The 22914-nt window shown below is 40.6% G+C and overlaps 1 protein-coding gene, 1 long non-coding RNA gene and 2 other non-coding genes across 5 annotated transcripts; 3 read left to right on the forward strand and 1 right to left on the reverse strand.

The window, feature by feature from the left end:
- The first annotated feature begins 203 nt into the window (after positions 1 to 203).
- glo1 (glyoxalase 1) lies at positions 204 to 6311 on the forward strand. The gene is made up of 6 exons (XM_052089933.1): positions 204 to 352; positions 2537 to 2619; positions 4192 to 4332; positions 5489 to 5553; positions 5655 to 5744; positions 6163 to 6311. Exons 1-6 carry the CDS (start codon positions 284 to 286, stop codon positions 6252 to 6254), a joined length of 540 nt encoding a protein of 179 aa, XP_051945893.1. The 5' UTR covers positions 204 to 283; the 3' UTR covers positions 6255 to 6311.
- LOC127617834 (uncharacterized) lies at positions 6130 to 20074 on the reverse strand. 2 transcript variants are annotated; one of them, XR_007967381.1, is made up of 9 exons: positions 19542 to 20074; positions 16141 to 17066; positions 15265 to 15964; positions 14743 to 15181; positions 14224 to 14668; positions 14026 to 14146; positions 13202 to 13779; positions 12984 to 13119; positions 6130 to 6275 (listed from the first exon to the last, which is right to left on the reverse strand). It is a non-coding gene; the product is annotated as an uncharacterized LOC127617834 (long non-coding RNA). The 2 variants fall into 2 exon arrangements; XR_007967380.1 differs by having other exon boundaries at positions 13202 to 13818; positions 19542 to 20072.
- A 367-nt stretch (positions 20075 to 20441) lies between these two features.
- trnav-aac (transfer RNA valine (anticodon AAC)) lies at positions 20442 to 20514 on the forward strand. Its single transcript has one exon. It is a non-coding gene; the product is annotated as a tRNA-Val (tRNA).
- An 893-nt stretch (positions 20515 to 21407) lies between these two features.
- trnav-aac (transfer RNA valine (anticodon AAC)) lies at positions 21408 to 21480 on the forward strand. The gene has a single exon. It is a non-coding gene; the product is annotated as a tRNA-Val (tRNA).
- The last annotated feature ends 1434 nt before the right edge of the window (positions 21481 to 22914 follow it).

Raw genomic sequence — 22914 nt, forward strand, 5'->3', positions numbered from 1 at the left:
TTCTCCAAATAAGAACAAGAAATATGTATTATCAATTGGCAATTAATCACTCTTGTCAGAATGAGTAGAAGCGTACACGCTTTTGAGGAAACTTCACGGAATAAAACAGAGACACTTTGGCGGCCTCTGCAGGAAGAAAGGTAAAAGTACACAAGCTTAGATGTTTGGCCCCTCCCATTAAGCGTCACGCATCTGACGAGGTGCGTATGACCACGCCCCTACGCAGTGTCTTTTCACCGGCTGTAGCCTGTTCGCACTCTCACCTGGCCGAAACACACCTGAAATGACCGACCAAGGGCTGACCAACGAAGCAGCTGCCGCTGCGTGTAAAGAGGGAGACCCCATCACTAAAGTAAGACGCCGCATTTCAGTCCAATCTGCAGGACAGGGGCGAGGCCAGAAAATCAATCCGTCCGTCATTTCCTCTTTCTCCTTGCTCACTAATTCATGGAAAACAATGTAATCAAGAACAGTTCTCGGATATGGCTGTTATGTTATAGTGCTTACCCTGCCTCTTTGTTAGTAACTCAGCTGAAGTTAAAGATTGTGTGTAAACTAAAGCGATGTTTTGCTGAGTCATATTGAGTAAAAATATAACCAGATGATATTCTGCGTGTAATGCTATTGAATTGAGTTATTGAATGGCATCTGACAGAGTGGATATGTTGACCCTAGTGTCACAGAGCACTGCACCGAAATAAATATCACCGGTATCACCTTGCAGACCCATTTTAAACCAGTAAAGGTCAGGCTGGGAAACCCATCTTATACCAGCTAATACGAGGGAAGTCTAGTGATAGGTAAATATGTCAGATTAATTGTCTGATATTTGGCCATTTTGAGATAAAAAGCATATCTGTCGACCACTACATCAGATACCAGCAGATACAGTACTGTGCAAAAGTCTTAGGCACATAAGAGGCTTCACAAAAACATTTGTCAATAGTTTTAGCTTTAGTGTGCCAATAGGTAAAATACATTTTAGACTCCCAAACATTTCTTTTTCAAATAGAATAGAAGAACAGGGAGCCCTGCAACAGATGGCATGGCACCCACAGATCCCCCCCCACTGAATATTGTCAGTCTGAGATTACAAGAAGAGACAGAAGCCATAGAGACAGCCAAAATAGATAGAAGAACTGTTGCGAATTCTCCAAGACGCTTAGAACATCCTATCTGCCAACAACCAATAAAAACTGTATCCAGGTGTACATAGGAGAATTGGGGCTGTTTTGAAGGCAAAGGTGGTCACACCAAATATTGATTTAGCTTTTTATTTATGTTTACTGGATGATCCATCCATCCATCTTCAACCGCTTATCTGAAGTCGGGTAGCGGGGGCAGCTGCTCCAGCAGGGGCCCCCAAACTTCCCTATCCCGAGCCACATTAACCAGCTCTGACTGGGGGACCCCGAGGCGTTCCCAGGCCAGTGTGAAGATGTAATCTCTCCACCTAATCCTGGGTCTTCCCCGAGGCCTTCTCCCAGCTGGACGTGCCTAAAACACCTCCCTAGGGAGGCGGCCAGGGGGCATCCTTACCAGATGCCCAAACCACCTCAACTGACTCCTTTCGACGCAAAGGAGCAGCGGCTCTACTCCGAGCTCCTCACGGATGATTGAGCTCCTCACCCTATCTCTAAGGGAGAAGCCCGCCACCCTTCTGAGGAAGCCCATTTCTGCCGCTTGTACTCGCGACCTAGTTCTTTCGGTCATGACCCAGCCTTCATGACCATATGTGAGGGTAGGAACAAAAATTTACCGGTAGATTGAGAGCTTTGCCTTCCGGCTCAGCTCTATTTTCGTGACAATGGTGCGATAGAGCGAGTGCAATACCGCCCCTGCTGCCCCCATTCTCCGGCAAACCTCCCGCTCCATTGTCCCCTCACTCGTGAACAAGACCCCGAGGTACTTGAACTCCTTCACTTGGGGCAATACCTCCTTCCCTACCTGGAGTACGCACTCCATCGGTTTCCTGCTTCCTGTTTACTGGATGATGTTAATTGATAAATGAAAACTATTTATGTCATTATATTTGAAGACATCCTCACTATGCAACATTTTCTTGTGCCTAAAGTGCCTAAAACCTTTGCACAGTACTGTGTGTTTAACTTTAAGAAATCTTTGTTCATATATTGTAGAGGTCCTGTATGAATAAGCCTAAAGTAAAAAAGAAACATGTTTTTTTTTTTTTTGGTGTGGTTTTCAGATTGTACTTGATGTCTGAAGATAACCAACGTTGCTTGAGATTATCAGTAGCATTCCAGCACACCAACAGGCCAAACATTTGGGAAAAATAACTAGTTTATTGTTTGATACATTCTCAAAGACATTAAACTAAATTATACACACGTATCTAAGTTTTTCATCAATAAAGCTTTATGGGAAGAGTAGACAGGTTGTATTAATGATTTAAGTACCTGGTTATCTATTATGCGATTCTCTATGACATTAATCATTTTGTTTTATTTGTATAATCTCACCTCTCATTTTTTTTACATTGCATTTTGACTTAAAGTTGTTCCTCTTACTGCTGTAGGACTTCATGATGCAGCAGACAATGTTGCGGGTGAAGGATCCCGTGAAATCACTGGACTTTTATACACGCATCCTGGGAATGACGTGAGTCCTCTTGTTTCATAGAATGTAATTTTTAGGACATTTGTCATTGATTTTAATTGTCAACAACTTTAGTTCACAACAAGCGTTTCACGTTATTGAAGTATTAGGTCTATTTCTTTCTTGTATATTAAATTGAAATATGTGACATAAAGACAATTTTAGACTGAAATGCAATTTCAGTTCCATTTCGGTCAAATAAAAAATAAGCCCCTTTCCCACATACCGTCCCGGTACTTTCCCTGTAGGAACTTTCTAGATGAGAACTCCTAAGAGGAGCGGCATGCCTGAAAAGTCTTTCCATCTTGCATTTGCACACACAAAAGGAACCCCCGTAATGAACCTAATGGTAAATAGTCTGCACTTGTATAGCGCCTTTTTAACCTTAGCGGTATTCAAAGCGCTTTACACTGCGTCTCATTCACCCATTCACACACACATGATGGCAGAGCTGCCATGCCAGGAGCTAGCCTGCCATTGGGAGCAACTTGGGGTTCAGTGTCTTGCCCAGCTCACCCCTTACACACACATACAGTACTGTGCAACATTTTAGGCACTCAACTTATTTATATCTAGAGAATTGGGGCTGTTTTAAAGGCAAAGGTGGTCACATTGAATATTGAAATGAAAACTATTTATGGCATTATTTTTGAAGACATCCTCACTATGCAACATTTTTCAAGTGCCATTTTTGCACAGGACTGTATGTGGCAATATTCTTTGGATACTTTGTAAAATAAATGGCTGTGCACAAAACCACGCCATGGTCAATAAACAAGGTGCAGACGTTCCTCTCGTTAATGACGAACAAAATTACACAAAACAAAAAAGTCTTTCAGGGAGTGTCTCAGCTGTTGTCCGCACATGGCTACCACCGGACCTACCAACAGTGTAGGGATAAGTAAAAAAAAACAAAACATAAACGTGACTACAGAACCATCAAGAGAAAGTGGAAGCGGTTCGATCAAATGGATGCTCTCTAAACCGGCGAGCAATGGGAGGGAGAGTGCCCTGGACTCAGCCACGGCCGGAGTCCACGATGGAGGATGCTACATTTACTCTATACTCTGCTTGAAAGCTTCACTTTATTTAGTTGACCAGCTACTGGAAAGATTTCTTCTAAAACAACCAGGTCAATTTAACTGTTACAGTTGTGTAAAATCACCATGCAACAACTGCTTTATGCAGCACAATGAGCTAGTAGCTAACAGCTAGCGGTCTTGTTATTGTTTATTGTTTTGTGTCACGTAGAGGCGGCATAACTATGACGATCAGCGTATAATCCCACCCATGATGAGGCGGCACAAAACAGCAGTGAAAAAGCAAGTTCAGAAAAGTAAAGCGAGTCGAGTCGAACCGTAGCGTGCCGTGGAAAAGTGCCAATGGCTAAGAGGAACATAGTTCATCATGTGCAAAAACAACGAAAAGTAGTAGTTCAGAGTAAAAGTACCTATAACTGGCTTTAGTTCCTGCAGTGGGAAAAGGCCTATAGATAGAAAACCATAAATAGATCTAGACCTGTCAGTCTTGTACATCAGTTTCCTGATCTTTACTATGATGTGTGTTTCATTGTAGGCTGTTGCAGAAGTTTGATTTTCCCTCCATGCGATTCTCCCTGTACTTCCTGGGTTATGAGGATAAGAAAGAGATCCCGGCAGATGTGAAAGAGAGGACTGCCTGGACGTTCTCCCGTCGAGCCACTATAGAGCTCACCCAGTAAGTTGATGCACGAGCAACTCTAATCATCATGTTGGGATGGACGGCAGATGATTTGTTAATAAATTCAGCTTCAGATGATTACATTTTCTGTACAATTTTAATATTTTGAGTTGAGGTAGACCTCATATAATCGGTGCCAATAGGTGCATTTTGGAACAATCGGTTTCTATTTTTATTCCTCATTGTTTCTCTGTCGCTGAGAGCATGCCCAAATTATTGTGACTATATGGAAATGTTGCGTCTCCAAATTAATATCTCTTGAATAATGATTAACCTTATTTCTCTTTAAACCTCATCTGGTGAAAAATATTCATAAAACCCTTCATCTGGTGAATATATTGGCTATTAAAGCCTAATTTGGTAAATACTTGAAGATAGAGGATTGTAACTGAACCAAGTCATTTCAAAATAAGAGTCCCTGGTCGGGCTCGTTTATATTTAAAAGTCCTACTTTATGCACCAAATCTTCTTCTTTTCTGGTTATTATTGGGATTCTGGTTGCACAACAAACTGCATTTGGGATTTTATTCATTTTGTACTCGTGCAGCCTCTGTGTCATAGCATGTCATAGAAAGGAGAGACTAAGACATTTTTTAAAATCGTTTGTCCGATTAATTGGTTATCGGCCTTTTCTACCACCGCAGTTATCAGTATCGACAAAATCCACTATCGGTCGACCTATAATTTTGAGTATTGAGATTACTGGGCAAACAAATAACAAAAAATATAAAAATGAACAAACACCGCTCGCACACCCGGTGGTCGTGGGCAGGTGCGTAGGACTCCATTTTTGACCATTTTGTGGCCATTTTACTTGCAGTCATTTTTATTTTTAAACTACCTGTACATTGCCATTAAGTTGATCAGCCACTCTGATCTTTAGATATTGGTATAAATGTTGGCTATTGCAAAAAATGTATTAGCCATTAAAGTTTGCCAAAAAATGATTTGCTTATCCTCATGTCGTTCCAAATCTGTATAGCTTTCTTTCTTCTGTGGAACCCCAAAAATATATCATTTTAATAATGTTGATGCTGCTCTTTTTTTTTTTTTTTCATAAAATGAAAGTGAATAGTGACTGAGCCTATCAGTCCCGAATGTTCTGCATAACATCTATTGTATATCTCTCATTTGTCTTTTCTTTATCCATCAGTAACTGGGGCTCAGAGGCGGACGATAGCCAATACCACAATGGCAACTCGGACCCACGAGGCTTTGGTAAATGCAGGATGAGAATACAGGATACAATTCTTCTCTGTCAATTTATTTCCTGACTAAAATAAAGATATGCATTAATAACATGTCATCTAAATTATTAGGCCATATTGGAATTGCTGTGCCAGATGTCTACGCTGCCTGCAAGATATTTGAAGAGCAAGGAGTGACCTTTGTAAAGAAACCTGATGATGGTAATTTATTTGAATTATTACATGGTTCTCTGGAATACTTGATTCTTATTAGTCAATTGCGGCATTCTGCGGTCAAATATTTTTGTATAATGACTGCCAAATTTGTTTAATTGACCGTTGTCCCAGGTAACAGTAATCAAAAGTACACCAGGAAATCAAAAGGAAGCTAAATCAATGTATTTATTTATTTGGCAAGTAGCCGATAATAAGCAGGATAATGTACAGTCAGATGGACATACTTTTACTGAACATACTAATTTGGCATATTTGTATTCTTACTGTATGTCGCTGAAACATTTATAGTTACCACATTTCTGTTGTGCAGTATTTAATTCATTTTTAATAGTCCTGTGATATACTTGCTTTTTATTTTAATTAATTTCAGGCCTTGATCTCTGTCAATTTTTCTATCCTGCAGGTAAAATGAAAGGCCTAGCCTTTATTCAGGATCCGGATGGTTATTGGATTGAGATCCTCAGCCCCAACAACATGGTGCCCATCACTTCTTAAAGACTTCTTTAATGCTGTGACCTGAACAGAAGAAGTTAGATATGAAAACCAAGGACTTTTGGGTGATCAAACAGAGTTATTGTTCTGTGGATAGCAAAGAAAATTAGTGCACAATGAAGACAGACAATCTTTGAGTGACAGTGCGCTAGAAATCAGGCGGGCTCAAAAATAAAAGTGTTCAATACAAATAGGTATTTGTGAATTTAACAGATATTTTTGAATGCAGTCTTCCATAGAGTTTAAACATTAAAATTCTACCTTTATTTGTTAAAATAATTTTTTGAAATCATATAGTCTTCTATAGAGTCTAACCTTAAAATCCTGCCTTTTATTTTGTCAAATAAAATAAATAACTGTTTTGTTGAATGACTCTTCTGTTGAATATTTGAAAGGTGTTTTTTGTTGTTGTTTTTTTAAGTCAGTACTTTCCAGATAGCCTGAAACATACTTTGCATGTTTAAATGTGTCAAAATGGTTTACACGTTCAATCGGGTTAAAGAAGATTAAAGACTCCGATACAGTTGACCAGCGTTAACATGTGACTTCAAGCAGAACTGGCTGCCAACAAAAGGTTTTTTGAAATAACAAAAGCACTCATGCATGACTGCAAAGCAGGTGGCCCAAAATGAGGAATCTAGCTAGGGAAGAAATCAGCCCTTTGTTTTTCTTTTGTGTCAGTGTTGTGTAAGAATATCTGAGGCATTTAGTAATTCAGCCTTTGTCCACTAGAGGTGCTGTAATACAAAATTAAATTATAAATGAGACCCAATCTCAATTTAGACGGTGTATATGAAGGTATTATTGGAGCAAATCAAATGAGTGCCTGTGACAGTGTTATTTGTAGTTGTAGAGATTAGCCACACATGTGTATCAGTAAATTTGAAGTCAGATCAGTGTGGAGTGAAATTCAGTATTAGACAGGACACCCCAACACTGACCCTCACCGTTCTAAACAGCACTGTGGCAGCAGTGGAGTCATTCAGGTTCCTGGGCACTACCATCTCACAGGAACTGAAGTGGGAAACACACATTGACTCCATTGTGAAAAAGGCCCAGCAGAGGTTGTACTTCCTTCACCAGTTGAGGAAGTTCAACCTGCCACAGGCGCTGCGGATACAGTTCTACTTAGCAGTCATTGAGTCTGTCCTCTGCACTTCAATAACTGTCTGGTTTGGTGCAGCTATGAAATCAGATATCAGAAGACTACAAAGGACAGTTTGGACTGCTGAGTGGATTATTGGTTACCCCTGTCCCCCTTCAAGAACTGTACACATCCAGAGTGAGGGAAAGGGCTGTAAAAATCACTCTGGATCCCACTCACCCAGCCCACTACCTTTTTGAACTCTGATCTCTGAACAGATGATTTGTGCATTCCTCTACAGATGCACAAATCACTTTTGCTCCATATTTTACACAGACATGTGGTGCAAAAGTTTGAGACTCATAGCTACAGATTCTTGTAGTTTTGTACTTGTGTTTGTGTGAGAAAAATATCAAAGAAAAACAAAATATATTTGTCCGAAAATATTCTACAAGTGTGCAAAGTTGGATGAATTCACATACTGATTTGCAGATGAGCAAAATCTGTCCGTGACTTCACATTTTTTGATGTGGGTTTGTGAATGTGTTTTGCACCATATTTACTGGAACAGCTGTAGCAAAAATGTGAGCGTATAAGTTTCTTAAATTGTGATTCGTAGAAAAGGATTTGTGTACCTGCAATGAAGAATTTGAGAAGGTGTGTAACTGTTGTGTTTGTGGGAGAGAAAAAAAATCTATAAGCTTGCAACTCTTAAAATAAATTCCTCTGTGACTTCAAATTTACTGATACACATGTCACAGGTGCTCATTTTATTTGCTCCAATAATACCTTCATAGGTTTAGCCCAAGACGGAGCACTTGTATTAAAATGACTGGGATAGTCAGTGTATTAGCGGAGATCCCGCCTTAAAGTTTAAAGAGCCAATCAGCTCTTAGATAAAGACATCACCTGTTAGCCAACGTGAGAATGTGCATTAGCTGGACCGGCCTGAAAAATGGCGTTTTAGCATGATCTGAGCTTGGAGCACAATTTTTCATACCATTGTTGTCAGATTTAAATTCTGATTTGAAATACTTTTATTGAATGTAACCTTGAATAACCGTTTTGGAGATGTCCTTGCTGTAATTTCTTTCTTGTTTACAGAAAAAAAAAAACAGCTGCCAGGGAATCAATGGGATGCGCGGACTAACTTGCCTTAAAAGGGACTCTTGATGCGTTATAATAATAATAAATAAGGTTTTGTTTAATCTGCTTTGATCACAAATTAACCAGCAGGGCATGGGGCGTAAATGAGATACAAGCGACATACAAGAACAGCTTCTATCCATAGTTAATAGCTGCACATGAGTATGTTGTAAAGCTATATGGTGCAACAGAAGGGTTCTGGAAGTAGAAGGGTTCTGGAAGTAGAAGCCCATGCACTCTCAAGGGATGGTTTCAATCTAAAAATGAAATGGTAGTGAATGTAATCAGAACTTTTAAGCTCAAAAAGCACAAAGGCATGATAAAAGTAATCCATACGACTCCAGTGTTTAAATCCATGACTTCAGAAGTGATATGATTGGTGTGTGTGAGAAACAGATCAATATAGAAGTCCTTTTTTACTTTAAATTGTCCTCTCTGCCCAGTAGGTGTTGATATGAACAAAGAATGTACATTTCCAAAAACAAAATAACTACTCTTAGGAGAGAGGAGTGCTTAGGAGGGCTATTTGAAAGTGGAGAATTATAGTATAAAGTTTACAGTTGTGTTTTGGAAATGTGAAATGCTGCTAGGTCCTCAGCACAGAATGCCCTTGAAGCATTGAGAATGATGTTATTGAATCAATCTCCATAAATCTTAAACTTATTTGGACATTTTGCAATAAACTTGAAGAATATTGGATTTTATACTAATGATTGATGACTTATAGCCAATAGTTTTCTATTTTACCGTTGTTTCTGATTCCATTACATAATTTTCAAATGGGATGAGTAGTTTATTGACTTGCCTAATGGTCTTGTACCTTTTGTATTTTGTACCATTTTTGTTCAAATACATTTTTGTTGCTTATCAAAGTTTCTTCTGTTATGATTTCTGTCAGAGCTGGGCTGCATTTCCAAAAGCATCATAAGATTAAGTTGATCTTAGAGACCATTGGCACCAATGGCTTCTACGATCAATTTAGGCTTACAATGCTTTTGGGAAATGCAGCCCTAGTTGGTTTGAAGCTTTGAACACTTTACTATTTTTTTTTTTTTATTTTTTTTTTTCAAATGCCTATAGAAAAATGAATGGATGAAACATATTTCTAGAAACAAGGCCACTGAAAAAGTGGGGTGTCATTGTTGCACTCTATTGGGGGTTGTGGCAGGGTGTAGGGCGGGTTGTGATTCTGCACTCCCAGCCCCTAATCAAGCCTCTGAGAGGGATAAAGGCCAACTGGAGACTGCAGTGTGGCAAAGTGTTACGGGCAGCTGTCCGACACCTGTATGTGTTTGTCTTTTTGGTTCAGTTAAATATTAAAATTATTTATATTGTCAAGCTGGTTCTCACCTCCTCCTTTCCATTAATCCCTTTACAGGTACTGAATGGGAGACCTACTGGGTCAATGCTGCTTTGCTATTGTGGGCAACCAGTTGAGAGCTGCAGGGTGATATGGCTTTAGACATATTGATGCAGTCTCTCTCTCTCTCTCTCTCCTCTCTCTCTGTGAAGGTTGCTGTTGTGGGACTGTGATGAGAGAAGGTATAGCTATTATGTGGATCTGTCCACAAATCAGCAACACTGGGTGAGAGTTATTGACCACTCTAAAGTGGCATGCAGGTCAGTGCATATGGTTTTGTTAGTTTTTTTCTTTTTTGCACATACTGTATTTCCTCATTATTTTTCTCACAGTGTTTAAATAATACTGAAATGGTTATGTGTAGTTGGTTCTTGCATAATTCTGACAGATCCTGGCAGACTCTGGTGTTTGATAGGCAGCCTGCATCCTTCATACGTATCGTGGGAACTCATAACACTGCAAACGAGGTAAGACAGTGAGATCATATAATGTAAACAACAATAGGAGACCTCCTTAATAAAAAATAATTCAGTATTATTGAGACTATCACAACTCCTGTGGATCAAAGGAGAGATCTGAATCTAAGTCTATGCGCAATGTGAATCTAAAGGTTTTCTTGCACGGTTCACTTTTGGGTAAATTAAAAGTGGTTTGACTTTAATTCTTTAAAGAAGAACAAGTGTGAACACCCTTAAATGGATAGGTCACACAAAATGAAAATTCTCTCATTTACTCGCCCTCATGCCATCCCAAATGTGTATGCTTTTCTTGCTTCTGCAGAACACAAATTAAAATATTTACGAGACTATCTTAGCTCTGTAGGGCCATGTAATGCAAGTGAATTGTGTCTAGAACTGAAGCTCTAAAAGCAGCAGAAGAGTAATCCATAAGACTCCAGTGGTTTAATCCATATCTTTAGAAACAAATGATAGGTGTGGGTGAGAAACAGATCAATATTTGAATAATTTCTTTACTATAAATCTCCACTTTCGCTTCCACGTTCTTTTTTTATATTTTGGTGATTTGCATTCTTTGTGCGTATTGCTATCTACTGGTTGGGGCTGGTCAAAGGTGGAGATTTATTGTAAAAAAAAAAAGGACTTAAATATTGATCTGTTTCTCACCCAATATTCTGAACAGCACTGATGAGGTAAAACGCCTGCCCTGCTGCACCAACATCAACACCCATACTAACACTTATCACCGTAAACTGTAACAGAATTTTTCAATACAACCGTGGAAGATGTAGCGAAGACGTGTCTCCACTAGATGTTCCATTATGTTCAATTTGAATGTCCAGCACAGGTTGACGCTGTTGTCAAAGAAGGAATTTCTGGTCCAGAGCAGCCCAAACCAGACTGCAGTACCCAGAACTCCCTTTCTCAAAGCCTGATGTCCCAGAAACCCTCCACATCATCCTCCTTGTGCACATAGACTGTGGATGTATTCTGTATGCTGCTTACTTGCATAAGTATGACAAACCACACTTAAGACAATCCTCTCACTGGCTTGTGTGTGTTAAGGTTACGTGCTGCTAAAGAAATAACCCTTAATATTTATAATGAAATACTTGAGCTGATGGATGTAACATAATGCTGAGGATAGCAATGGCTCTTTTCAATAAAACCAAGTGAGCTGCCTGATGTAGGCAGCTCTTTAAACCATGTATGCACTGTATGCGCTGTCAAAGCAAAAGTTGTTCTAACAATTGTATTTTCTATTAGTTTTTTATGCATATTAGAGTAATGTATGAGGTTCCTTATATAGGCAGCTAGACAGCAAGGCAGTTCACTCTGTTTTGGAACAGAGCTGTTGACTGTCGGTCACACGCACTAAGTTTGGAGAACTGCAAAACCATAAAAATAAAATGAAGTATCACAGACCAATTTTTGCAATGTATTTGCAATGTTCTCCTTTTGTCTTATATTTTCAGGGTGCTCACAAATATTAATGAATAAGTTAAGCTGCATTTGTAACAAGATTTACAGCCAGAATCAGGGCTGAATTATTTGAAGCTGATGGTGAGAAAGATGGAGCCAATTAAACAGATGGAGAGCGCCAGAGAGCCTCTTGAATCAGAGCACACATTAACATGTCTCCATCTCTAAGGGGATATAATGAATTTTGAGTTTCAGTCAGGCACAGACGGCGACGTGATACCATAATACTGCTTTCATTAAGCAAGCAGGAACAGATGCACCTTAACAAACTTCCTCACCGCAATCAAGAGACTTCCCCAAGGGCTAACGAGTGATGGAGACAGACAGAGTGTTTGAGTGGGATCTAACATTAGGGAGCTACCATGCTGAAAAGACCAGTGTTAGCCAGTATACATTTCTAAGCTGGATTTATGCTTGTCTACGTAGGACGTGGTGCCCAGGAAAGCTTTGGAATTTTTATCAAAGGTGCAACTAAAGGATCTTTTATAGAATTTATTTACTGTACTGGATTGAATAGTCAATTTTTTTCTATGTATTGTATTTGCAAGTTGTGTTGTATTTATGAATTGTTTGATTGCCACCTGTATTTGCCATGAAATAGCCACTGTAGCTGATATGGCAATAAACGCCAAACAAACCTAGGACTGGCATGGTCTTTCTGGAGAACAAATCTTGCTGGTTAGCCTGGTGAGACTCATCCTGGAGACCAGCATCAAACACAACATATTCTGTTACCAGATATGCTTCCATTTGCAACAGGTATACCAGGGAAAAACAAAATTTGTGTTTGAGATAATGTATTGTGTTGAGTTGTCTTCAAGTTACTTTAGTAAACTAAATTACTAGACCAGATTAAGACAACAACTAATATTTTTAAATGAAACCATGAATTTGGCTACAATACATATTTTGAAACGATTGTTCCGTACATGTCATTATTACGGCACAGCCAGAGGAAATGCATATGGAGTTTTCCAAAGATGGTTTAATGTGGCCAGTCACGTATAGGGCAGAAGTAAAGTAGGTTAGTATGTGTCCATATGAGTAGTACCCTCACGCACGTGTGTGTGTGCGCGTGTGTGTGTGCGCGTGTGTGTGCGTGTGCGTGTGCGTGTGTGTCCATGTATGCTTGAAGGGTAAAATAATTGAGGGAATATGAATGGGTCCATCCCACAACAATACAATGTGCCAACATGATTTACCTGTTTGTCTCTCAGACGATCTGCATTCTTCTTTTGGAGTGGCAAACCACTGTGAGGGCTCCACCAGCTCCTCTGTTGGTGGGAAGGCACAGGTCTCCGCACTGAGAGACATCAGGACACGTGCTACTTCCATCTCCTAAAGTAGGCTCAATAAGGTTAAATATCAATGACGCAAATCTGAAAGTGCAGGTAAATTGAGTAAATTCAGTGTGTCTTACTTGAGAGATGTTCTCTTCAGTAGGTGCTGAGGAGGACGCAGGGGCAGCAGGATGGTGGAACACCACAGGTAGTAGTGAGACCTGCTGGGTGGAGGGCTGGTCTGTCTCTTCCTCCCTAAGACGTGGGACTGTCTTCTGGGAATTGTGCTTCTCCCAGTCCAGTGGAACAGCCTGGCTCCACATACTGGAGTCCTAACCTCTCGCCCCTGTCTCTGGCTGTCTCTTAAAACTGGGTCAAACCCTTCCGGTAGGACCACGTTAGGCAGCTTCAGGTCCACCCAGCCTCTGGAAGTTCCAGTGAACCACTCCGGTCATCCCCTGGGCCTGGAATAGCTCGGTAGAGACGTTGTAGCCTGTCACCACCGAGCCTGGTGAAAGTGCTCATGCTGAGAGGTTCCTCTGACAGAGATCCAGATAGGAACAGCAGCTCCTTCCCCTTTTACGTGGTTCAGCTGCAGGGTTCCACCATTCCTGTAGAGCATCCATTCCCCCACTTCTGGGTCGCTCAGGCAGCCTCAGGATGTGGACGCGTTGTATCCTCCACTCTTTTAGCATGGATGGCTTGAACAGGAGCACATCTCCTTGGTCAAAAAGAAGTGGTGAAGCACATCTTCCACCTACGTTGCGTGTAGGTATGAGAGTAGGTTAGGCTGTGTCTATATGAGCAGTACCTCTGTGTGTGTGTGCGTGTGCGACCGTGTGTGTGTGTGTGTGTGTGTGTGCGTGTGCGTCCATGTATGCTTGTGCTTGCGAGGGTAAAATAAATTGTGAGGGAATATGAATGGGTCCATCCCACAACAATGCAATGTTCCAACATGATTTACCTGTTTGTTTCTCAGACGATGCGTATTCCTCTTTTGGAGTGGACTCTACCAGCTCCTCTGTTGGTGGGAAGGCACAGGTCTCAGCACTGAGAGACACCAGGACACGTGCTATGTCCATCTCCTAAAAAGTAGGCCAAATAAGGTTAAATATCAACAACGCAAATTAAAAAGTAAATTAGTAAATTCAGTGTGTCTTACCTGAGAAATGTTCTCTTCAGTAGGTGCTGAGGAGGACGCAGGGGCAGCAGGATGGTGGAACAACACAAGTAGTAGTGAGACCTGCTGGGTGGACAGCTGGTCTGTCTCTTCCTCCCTAAAAGGTGGGACTGTATTCTGGGAATTGTGCTTCTCCTAGTCCAGTGGAACAGGTCGACAGCCTGGCTCCACATACTGGAGTCCAAACCTCTCGCCTGTGTCTCTGGGCATGTGAAACGCTGGATATTTGGCCTGCCCAGTCACTTTCGTGGATGCCATGTTGAGCTCTGCAATTAAAATGGGGTCAAACACTCCCGGTAGGAGAGTGTATCCTCCACTCCTTCAGCATGGATGGCTTGAACAGGAGCACATCATCTGGGTCCTTGGCCAGAAAGAAGCGGTGAAGCACATCTTCCTCCCTCTTCACCGGCTCTCGGGGCTGTGGCACCTGTGATGGAAATGTATCGAGTTTGGTTACAAAATTACATTGATTTATGAATATTTATATCTAGAGTGTATTACTGTTTTGCCAAGTGTATCTTGCTCTGACAGAGGACGTGGAGTCAGAGATAGAGCCAAGGCAAGCAGCTGAGGAGGCACTGGCACCTTCACTGGAACTACGGGGGCTAATCAAAATAACATTATGAAACATTATTCAGAGAGAAATCAGTGTTTCTAAGAATAAAAGGTGGATTGTACAGAATGTAGAGCTTTCAACCTGGTAACAAATCTACAAAATGCATGCGTGCCCTCTCTGCTGTTACGTTAAGTCCTTGGAACAGTTATTAGTAGAACACAAGCATCAGAACAGGCCAGAACACGGCCAAATGATAAACTAAAATATGGAAGAATAATTCTGTTTTGGTTCAACAAAGTCACAGTCGTTCACTGAGCTGGGTGAGGAACTTTGAAGGGTACAGGCTCATCATTTCCTTCTCCAAATCCTCATCCTCCTCCATCACTGAGAAAGGAAATTTAGATGCCATTATTTATGACCGAAGGAAAGGGAAAACACCAGGAGAAGATTTAATATTTTGAACTAACCTGGAAGATCACAGGTAATGGTTGAGGTGACTGTTGGCAATGGGGCCAACAACAGTGGGGGGAGGAGCTGGAGATGTAGTCAGCAGCTGGCTCTGCCTCAACAGGTACTGCTGGAGCTTGTGCAGTTTACTGCCAGGGACACACTTTGTCATCATGATGAATGAAGCGTACCCATCAGCCCTGCTTTTGCATATCTGCTCCCAGGTGTTTTGAGCTTTGGCCCCAAAGCCAACAAGGTTGTCATCTCTTGCCACAGCAGGTGCTGCAGGTCTCTCGGAGAGGAACCCAAGAAGGACCTCAACTTCCTTGAAGCTCCTGGAGTACTCAAGAAAAGACAGTAGGCTGTCCTTTCTGTGGCCGACTTGGTTGAACTGTCCAGCATTCTCCTCCTGTTCAACCTTACCAGTCAACATCATTCTCCAGCAGCCAACGAAAGGACTTGCCTTTGTATTTGCCAAACTGGAGGATGTAGTCGCCTAACACCTTCTGCCTGTCAGATACATCATCTCCTCTCAGAAGCACTTCAGAGTGGGCATTGGCCTTGACGACCTCCTCCAGTTGAGGTGCAGATTAGTCTTGCAGGGAGGGGTTGTTTTTTATTGTCATTGCCTCAGCGGAGGGGTCCTGTCTTAAATGCCCCGATGGGCCTCTTCTAAACTGAAATGTCCTCATCCCGGGAAAGAACACCATCTTCTTCATACTGTAGATTTAAAGCACATTTTAAAAAATATGTAAAAGACTAATTTAAAGTGTTGATAGAGATAGATAAAACAAATATTAATGGAAGTAACATGTATATATCATTAATAACACATACTTCATATTAATACTGATAAATATTTAACATTACTTCCCATGTAGATCTTATTGTCTTACATGTACAAAACCTTGGTGGGACAGTAAATGTACTTTCCTGGGACTCCAGGGAAATGGGCATGGATGTGAGAGTTGTTGGGGCCTTGTTTGCGAGGCAAATGACAGGACCTGCACAGGCGACCAGGAGGATGAAGCTCTACAGATTTCCTCTTTTTCCTCTCTTGTTACCCTCTTTTGTTCTGCCCCTCTCTGTTTTGAGGTGTCGAGCTCCCGCTGGAAGAAGGCAGTTGATGCAAAATCCTCAAAGCACATTCTGGGGATTGGTGTGTCCTTCCACTGCGTAGGTCATGAAGACTTTTTTGGAGCAGTACTTCACCTCTGCTGACTGGTAAAAAAAATGGACAGAGGAGCCGTCGCCAAGGTAACGAGATTTTGGCTGCCCACAACTGAGACAAGTCCTGTTTTTCTTTGGCTGTTGTGGTTGTTGCAGCTGCTAGCTGCCTCTCCACAATCTCCTTCACCATCGTCACAAGTGTAGCCTGGGTCAGAGGAGCATCCTGGGAAGGACTCCCCACTGGTGGATTTACAGGAGCAGGTTTCAAGGCTGTGACTGGTACACTGACTGTCAGACGCTGCCAAAGCTGCTGAGTCTCCAACAGCTTCTCTGGGCTGGTGTTCAAAGAGGAGCTGGTGTTTATTAGCTTGGCAAGGTGTTTCACATACCGAGAGATCTGCTGCCTTGCGGTTGGATGGAGACAATTGGGGTCTCTGCAAGATCTGTGCACAAGGGCAGCATAGTCAGCATCCACCTGCTTCAGCATGTCTTTCTTCCCATGGTTCTTTGCTAGGAGTCCATCAATGGCATCTCTCATGGGTTGCGTCCACCGGCCATGGTCCAGTACGAAGATATGTCCACCAGTCTTATTGGGTCCTGTGCGTGCAGCACGGGGAGAGGCTGTCTGACAGTGGGGAAGTGCTTAGCAGATCTGTAGAAGAGATATAAAACAATGTTAATTGTAAGTTGTGTGTGTGTGTGTGTGTGTGTGTGTGTGTGTGTGTGTGTGTGTGTGTGTGTGATATTTAACCAGTGGAACAGGGCGACAGCCTAGCTCCACATACTGGAGTCCAAACCTCTCGCCCGTGTCTCTGGCTGACACGTGAAGCGCTGGATATTTGGCCTGCCCAGTCACCTTCATGGATGCCATGTTTAGCTCTGCAATTAAAACCGGGTCAAAGTCTCCCGGTAGGACCATGTCAGGCAGCTTCAGGTCCACCAGCCTCTGGAAGTTCCAGTGAACCACTCCGATAAAATAAAAAACTATAGCTGACACTTCACATATTTCTAGAGTTGCCCAACTTGGCGAATGAAGCCGATAAGTTAACCACGCAACAAATGACAAATTTAGAGTAGAGTTGCTTATTGATGTTTAGGAGAGCTGTATGCCGGTATGAATGTCGAAGCACATCCTGGATTGTTAAACTCTGCAAAACGTTCCCCTGCATATTCTAAATATGTGCGAGTCAGGGGGTGCTAAGGTGGGACTAGGGTTGCCACCTATGTCTGATAAAAAACCTGGACAAATCAATGACCCGGCCACAGCTTTGCTCACAAGTGAAAATGTCCATTAGACATTAGACTCAGAAGACACAATTGGTCGTTGTGCAGTAAGATTGTGCATAGTCGTGAATATTTTAAACATCTCAAGTATTCTCACTTATCTTACTTAACTTATAGCTTACCTGCTTGCTTTTGCTTTGCTAAAGAAATAAGTAGAGGGATGACATTAGATTTGCATTTACCATACCTTAGCCACATCTATAGCCACTTTTATTTAGTATGTCTCAATCAGACATTGGAATAACAAAATCATACATAAATGGGCCTTAGCTTACCTAGTCTAAGACTATGTAAGACTATGTACTAGTAGTCTTCCATCTATACTTGGCGTTTCCCTTTGCTGCAGCTATCAGTGGTTTCTGTTCTTCAATGAATGTCTTGAATTCAGTGCATGACAATTTGAAATTCAATCTGACCTGAAGCTCAGACTTCACCATTGCAAATGACAGTCTGTTTCTTTTATCAGACCAAACATCCTCCATATGACTGAACACTCTTTCTGCATAGGCATTACTGACTGGTATGGAAAAAACAAAAGCAACTACTTTCAACAGCTCAGTGGATTCAGTTGCCTTGCTAAAAAAATAGGCCCACTTTCTGTCTGGGGTAAGGTCTGTTGGAATGGTGTGTAATGCCTCATTCAGAATGATTACATCACCATACAGCTTGTCTTCTTCAACATCCAAGGCCAGTTTTTCCACTAAAACTTCCAACTCTGACCACTGGAGTGATTGTCCTCCGTGAAGGCTGAGACAGCCAATGTGTGCAAGAACCTGGTCATTGAAGTCAAATTTATCCTCAAGATACAGCACTGCCTTCTCAAAAAATCTGTCTACCAGGCTCCTGAACTGTTCCTGTTGCTGGGGTAAAAGGCTCCTCAGTATTTGTTTTGCTTTGCTGCCATAGAATTTGTCTGTGCGCTTTACGATAAGCTGACTGTGCAATCGGTTCATCACAGAGTAAACGTCAATCACAGTAGCACTGTCACTCTCAAGCACCCTAATAGATGAATCAAATTCTTGCATCACATTGTGCATGAATGCCAGGATGCATTCAGCTACAGTACAGTCCACATTTTCTGCATCACTTGCACCACACACAAATGTCCAGATGATACTTGGGCAGTCCTCCTTTCCCAGGGATACAAAATAAGACTTTAAAGCTGGCCAACACTCTAAAATCCTCTGTATCGCTGGCAGCAAAGACAGCCAGTGTGTGGGGACATGCCTCAGAATCTCCCTGTATTTTGTATTAGTAAATTCACAGAAGTCCTTAAGCAATTCCACTTTTTAGCAGAACAACTGAATTCACTATACACCTTCAGCACAAAGGCCTCCACGTTACACCCTCCAGCACTAAAGACACGATTAGCTACTTTGACAGTGTTGTTTATGATGTGACACTTGCAATTGCCCTTCACAATTTGTGGGTTAGCTTCATTGAGTTTCTGAAAAACTGAGTTGTGCCAACCATAATTAACGGATGCGTTATCTGCACCATAGGCACTGATCTGGCTGACTGAAAGTCCATTGTTCTCAGTAATAGACACTATTTGTTTGAATATGGCTTCACTGGATTCGTTGGAGTCGTCGTAAAAGTCTAACAATCCATACTTCACTCCCTCGGATGCACAGAAATACTGGACCGTGTAGGGAAACAATTTTGTGTGCCCAGAATTGGACGCATCAGAACATACCGCAAAATAGTGCGCTTTCTGCAACTCTGCAGCTAATCTTTGCTGACTAAATGGTGCCAACACATTTTCCACTAAGGCCTCACTTTTAGTTCTGCCACAAGACATCTTAGTTGCAATATCAGAGTCACTGAATATTTTTGCACTGACCTTGTTCCCACAGTCAGTTGACAGGTAGCTATGGCCATGTCGCACACCGTGATAGGTAGCTGTTAATTCGGCGACAGTAATCTTGTCCTCTGAGTTTTTTGTAATCATGAATGATGAAATTGCCTTGGCTTGTCTGGTTACTTGAACGCGACTCTGATGTTTCTTTGTTTTAGCATGGTCATCCAAAGCAGTTTTGCCTTCATGTTTAACCAGAATTTTAACTGAGCATACGGAGCAGGTAGCATAAAGTGGGTCGCCTGGTGTTGTGGAGTAATTGTCATTTTTCAACCAGTCATTATTAAAGTATGTCGAACGTTTAATTTTCTTTTTACTGGCCTGTCCGTCTTTGTGAACACACTGTCATCTTCGTCTTCCGTCTCGCCACCCATGTTAACGCTAACGAACGACGTTGACGTACAATCTTCTTCACACTGCTTCTCAAATTGCCGCCTGTAGTAACTGGCTAGCTTCCAAGAAGACAACACGTCCCGTCACGTCACACGTCCCAGAGCCAATGATAGCGGATTCTACACACAAGAGACACGGACCACTCTGTGCACAACGCATAGGCTATTTCAAGTGGAGAGAAAATAGATAGTTGAATATACATATTCACGTAGCCTTTCGAAAACCGGGACATTTAGTGTCCCGGGAGAGTGGATAAATTTCCCGGGACAGGTTATTAAAAAGAAGGACAATCCCGGTAAAACCGGGACAGGTGGCAACACTAGGTGGGACGTCCATCATATTTGCGTCCGATTAGTACTATTGAGCTCTGATGCACTGGAGCTATATGTATAAATAAATATATGTGGGAATTAAAAACTAATTCTATTTGTTTTATTAAGCCATTTATTCCTTTTCTTTCTTTTTTTACTACATTTATTTATTACGTTACAAGTTTCCGTAGTGTAGTGGTTATCACGTTCGCCTAACACGCGAAAGGTTCCCGGTTCGAGACCGGGCGGAAACATCAATTATTTATTTATTTATTTTTTATTATATATTTCATTTATTATTATATATTTCATGTTTTTGCCACATTTATTATGAATTAATTGATTTCAACTTAAGCTGACCAATGTGAAGCTAAATTCAAATAAGTTTGAGAAGGTTGACACATTTTAATGCATTAAAAGTTTATTTTCAAAGAAACTGAGATGGTTAACTAATATTGCATGTTGTTATTTGTAATAATGAAAGTGCTTAATATCGTTAAAAAAAAGCTATCATAAATATCACAATTATGGAAATGACAAAGGTCAGATAATAACTCACTGGTAAATATGTAACGTTATTGTACTTCACATTATAATTCAGGTTTCATTGTGGGTTCCCGTTTTTTTTCTCATAATTAGTTTCCCTCACATTTATTATTTATTACTTAAATAAAACTTACGCTGACGTATGTGAAGCTAAGTTTGACTTTTAAGAAGATCAGGGCACATTTTAAGTTTTGCATTTAAAGTTTATTTTTCCAGTAGCCAAATGTGTGCTAGTCTCTTTGAGAGAGAACATATTGATTACATGTCTTTTTTTACTCTTGTGGAAAGTGATAAATGTTGTTTTAAATATTGTTTAAAGTTCTTTAAATACATTTAATATTGCATGTTGTTATTTGTAATAATGAAAGTGAAAAATGTTTCCCTGCATATTCTAAATATGTGCTAGTCAGGGGGTGCTAAGGTGGGACGGCCATCATATTTGCGTCCGATAAGTACTATTGAGCTCTGATGCACTGGAGCTATATGTATAAATAAATATATGTGGGAATTAAAAACTAATTCTATTTGTTTTATCAATCCATTTATTTTTAACTGTATTTATTTATTTATTATTTATTGCAGGTTGAAGCCAACGTAAGAAGTTTCCGTAGTGTAGCGGTTATCACGTTCGCCTAACACGCGAAAGGTCCCCGGTTCGAGACCGGGCGGAAACATCTATTGATTATTATATATTTCGTGTTTTTGACACATTTATTATGAATTAACTAATTTCAACTTAAGCTGACAAATTTTAAGCTAAATTAAAATAAGTTTGAGAATAATTATGTGCATTACACAGTTTAAGTCTATTTATATTATCTAACATATCACATATATGTGTGTTTATGTATGAAGGTATTTCGCCTAACACGCGAAAGGTCTCCGGTTCGAAACCGGGCGGAAACATCAATTTTTTATTTATTTACTATTATATATTTCATGTTTTTCTCACACTTATTATGAATTGATTGATTTCAACTTAAACTGACCAATGTGAAGCTAAATTCAAATAAGTTCGAGAAGGTTGACACATTTTAAGCAATGCATTAAAAGTTTATTTTCAAAGAAACTGAGATGGTTAACTACATAAATATTACATGTTGTTATTTGTAATAATGAAAGTGCTTAATATTGTTAAAAAAAGCTATCATAAATATCAAAATAAAGCTGATTCAGATTCTTCTATTTTCTCTCTCATCGAAAGTGCTAAAAAAAAAATTTATATAATTAAAACTTTGTCCCACCGAGGTTTCTGTAGTGTAGTGGTTATCACGTTCGCCTCACACGCGAAAGGAAACCGGGCGGAAACATTTTTGGTAATTTTTTTTATTTGTTTCCTGTCTGGAAAGTTATGTTGTGTAGTGCAAGGTGATATCTCCGTTACTTGCATAACCTCGGTTCCCTGAGACAAAGGGAACGAGACATTGCGAACTCGAGCGCACTAGGAGACTCCTTGTTCTCAGTCAGAAATTCTGAGGAAATTGTGTCTGTTCACCTGTTTTTATAGCTGAGTTTTCGAGCTAAAACAGGCAGGACTCAAACACCATAGCCAATATTAGAATATTGGCGTTCCCTTACGACTTCAGTCCACTTGACCTTGTGTTACTAACGCATATGGGGAGTTCTTGCAGGTGTTCACGTCAGATTTTACAGCTGGTTATCGCTAACGTCCGTACAAAGTAGGCTAACCTAAATAGTAAAAGTAATTCCAACTTTTTTTCGGTATACTCTGTCTATATTATCTCAGAATTAAAAAGTAGTAATCCAAGTCGAGTTCGTTGACTGAGCATCTTGAGCAGTTTGGTGGCCCTTAACCCTTTAACTGTCACCCCTCCCCCTTTTTTCGCATAGACATGAAAATCACTATCCAAACTTAAATGGTTGTATTTCAAGAATGCTTTGTCATATATACCTATGGACAAGTTGTGTTCCAAATTTTAGGTTGATATCTCAAAAAATGAGCTTTCAGTAAGATTTTATTTGGAGCAGTAAAAAACTTGGAATGAGCAGTCTCTAATCTCTAATGTATTGGTCCAATGTTTAATTAATTATTACTCTATATCTTGCATTTAAATACATATACCTTTGTATTCAATTATAATTAAATT

Source organism: Xyrauchen texanus, chromosome 24 (assembly GCF_025860055.1).
Source record: "Xyrauchen texanus isolate HMW12.3.18 chromosome 24, RBS_HiC_50CHRs, whole genome shotgun sequence".
In the NCBI taxonomy this organism is placed as follows: domain Eukaryota; kingdom Metazoa; phylum Chordata; class Actinopteri; order Cypriniformes; family Catostomidae; genus Xyrauchen; species Xyrauchen texanus.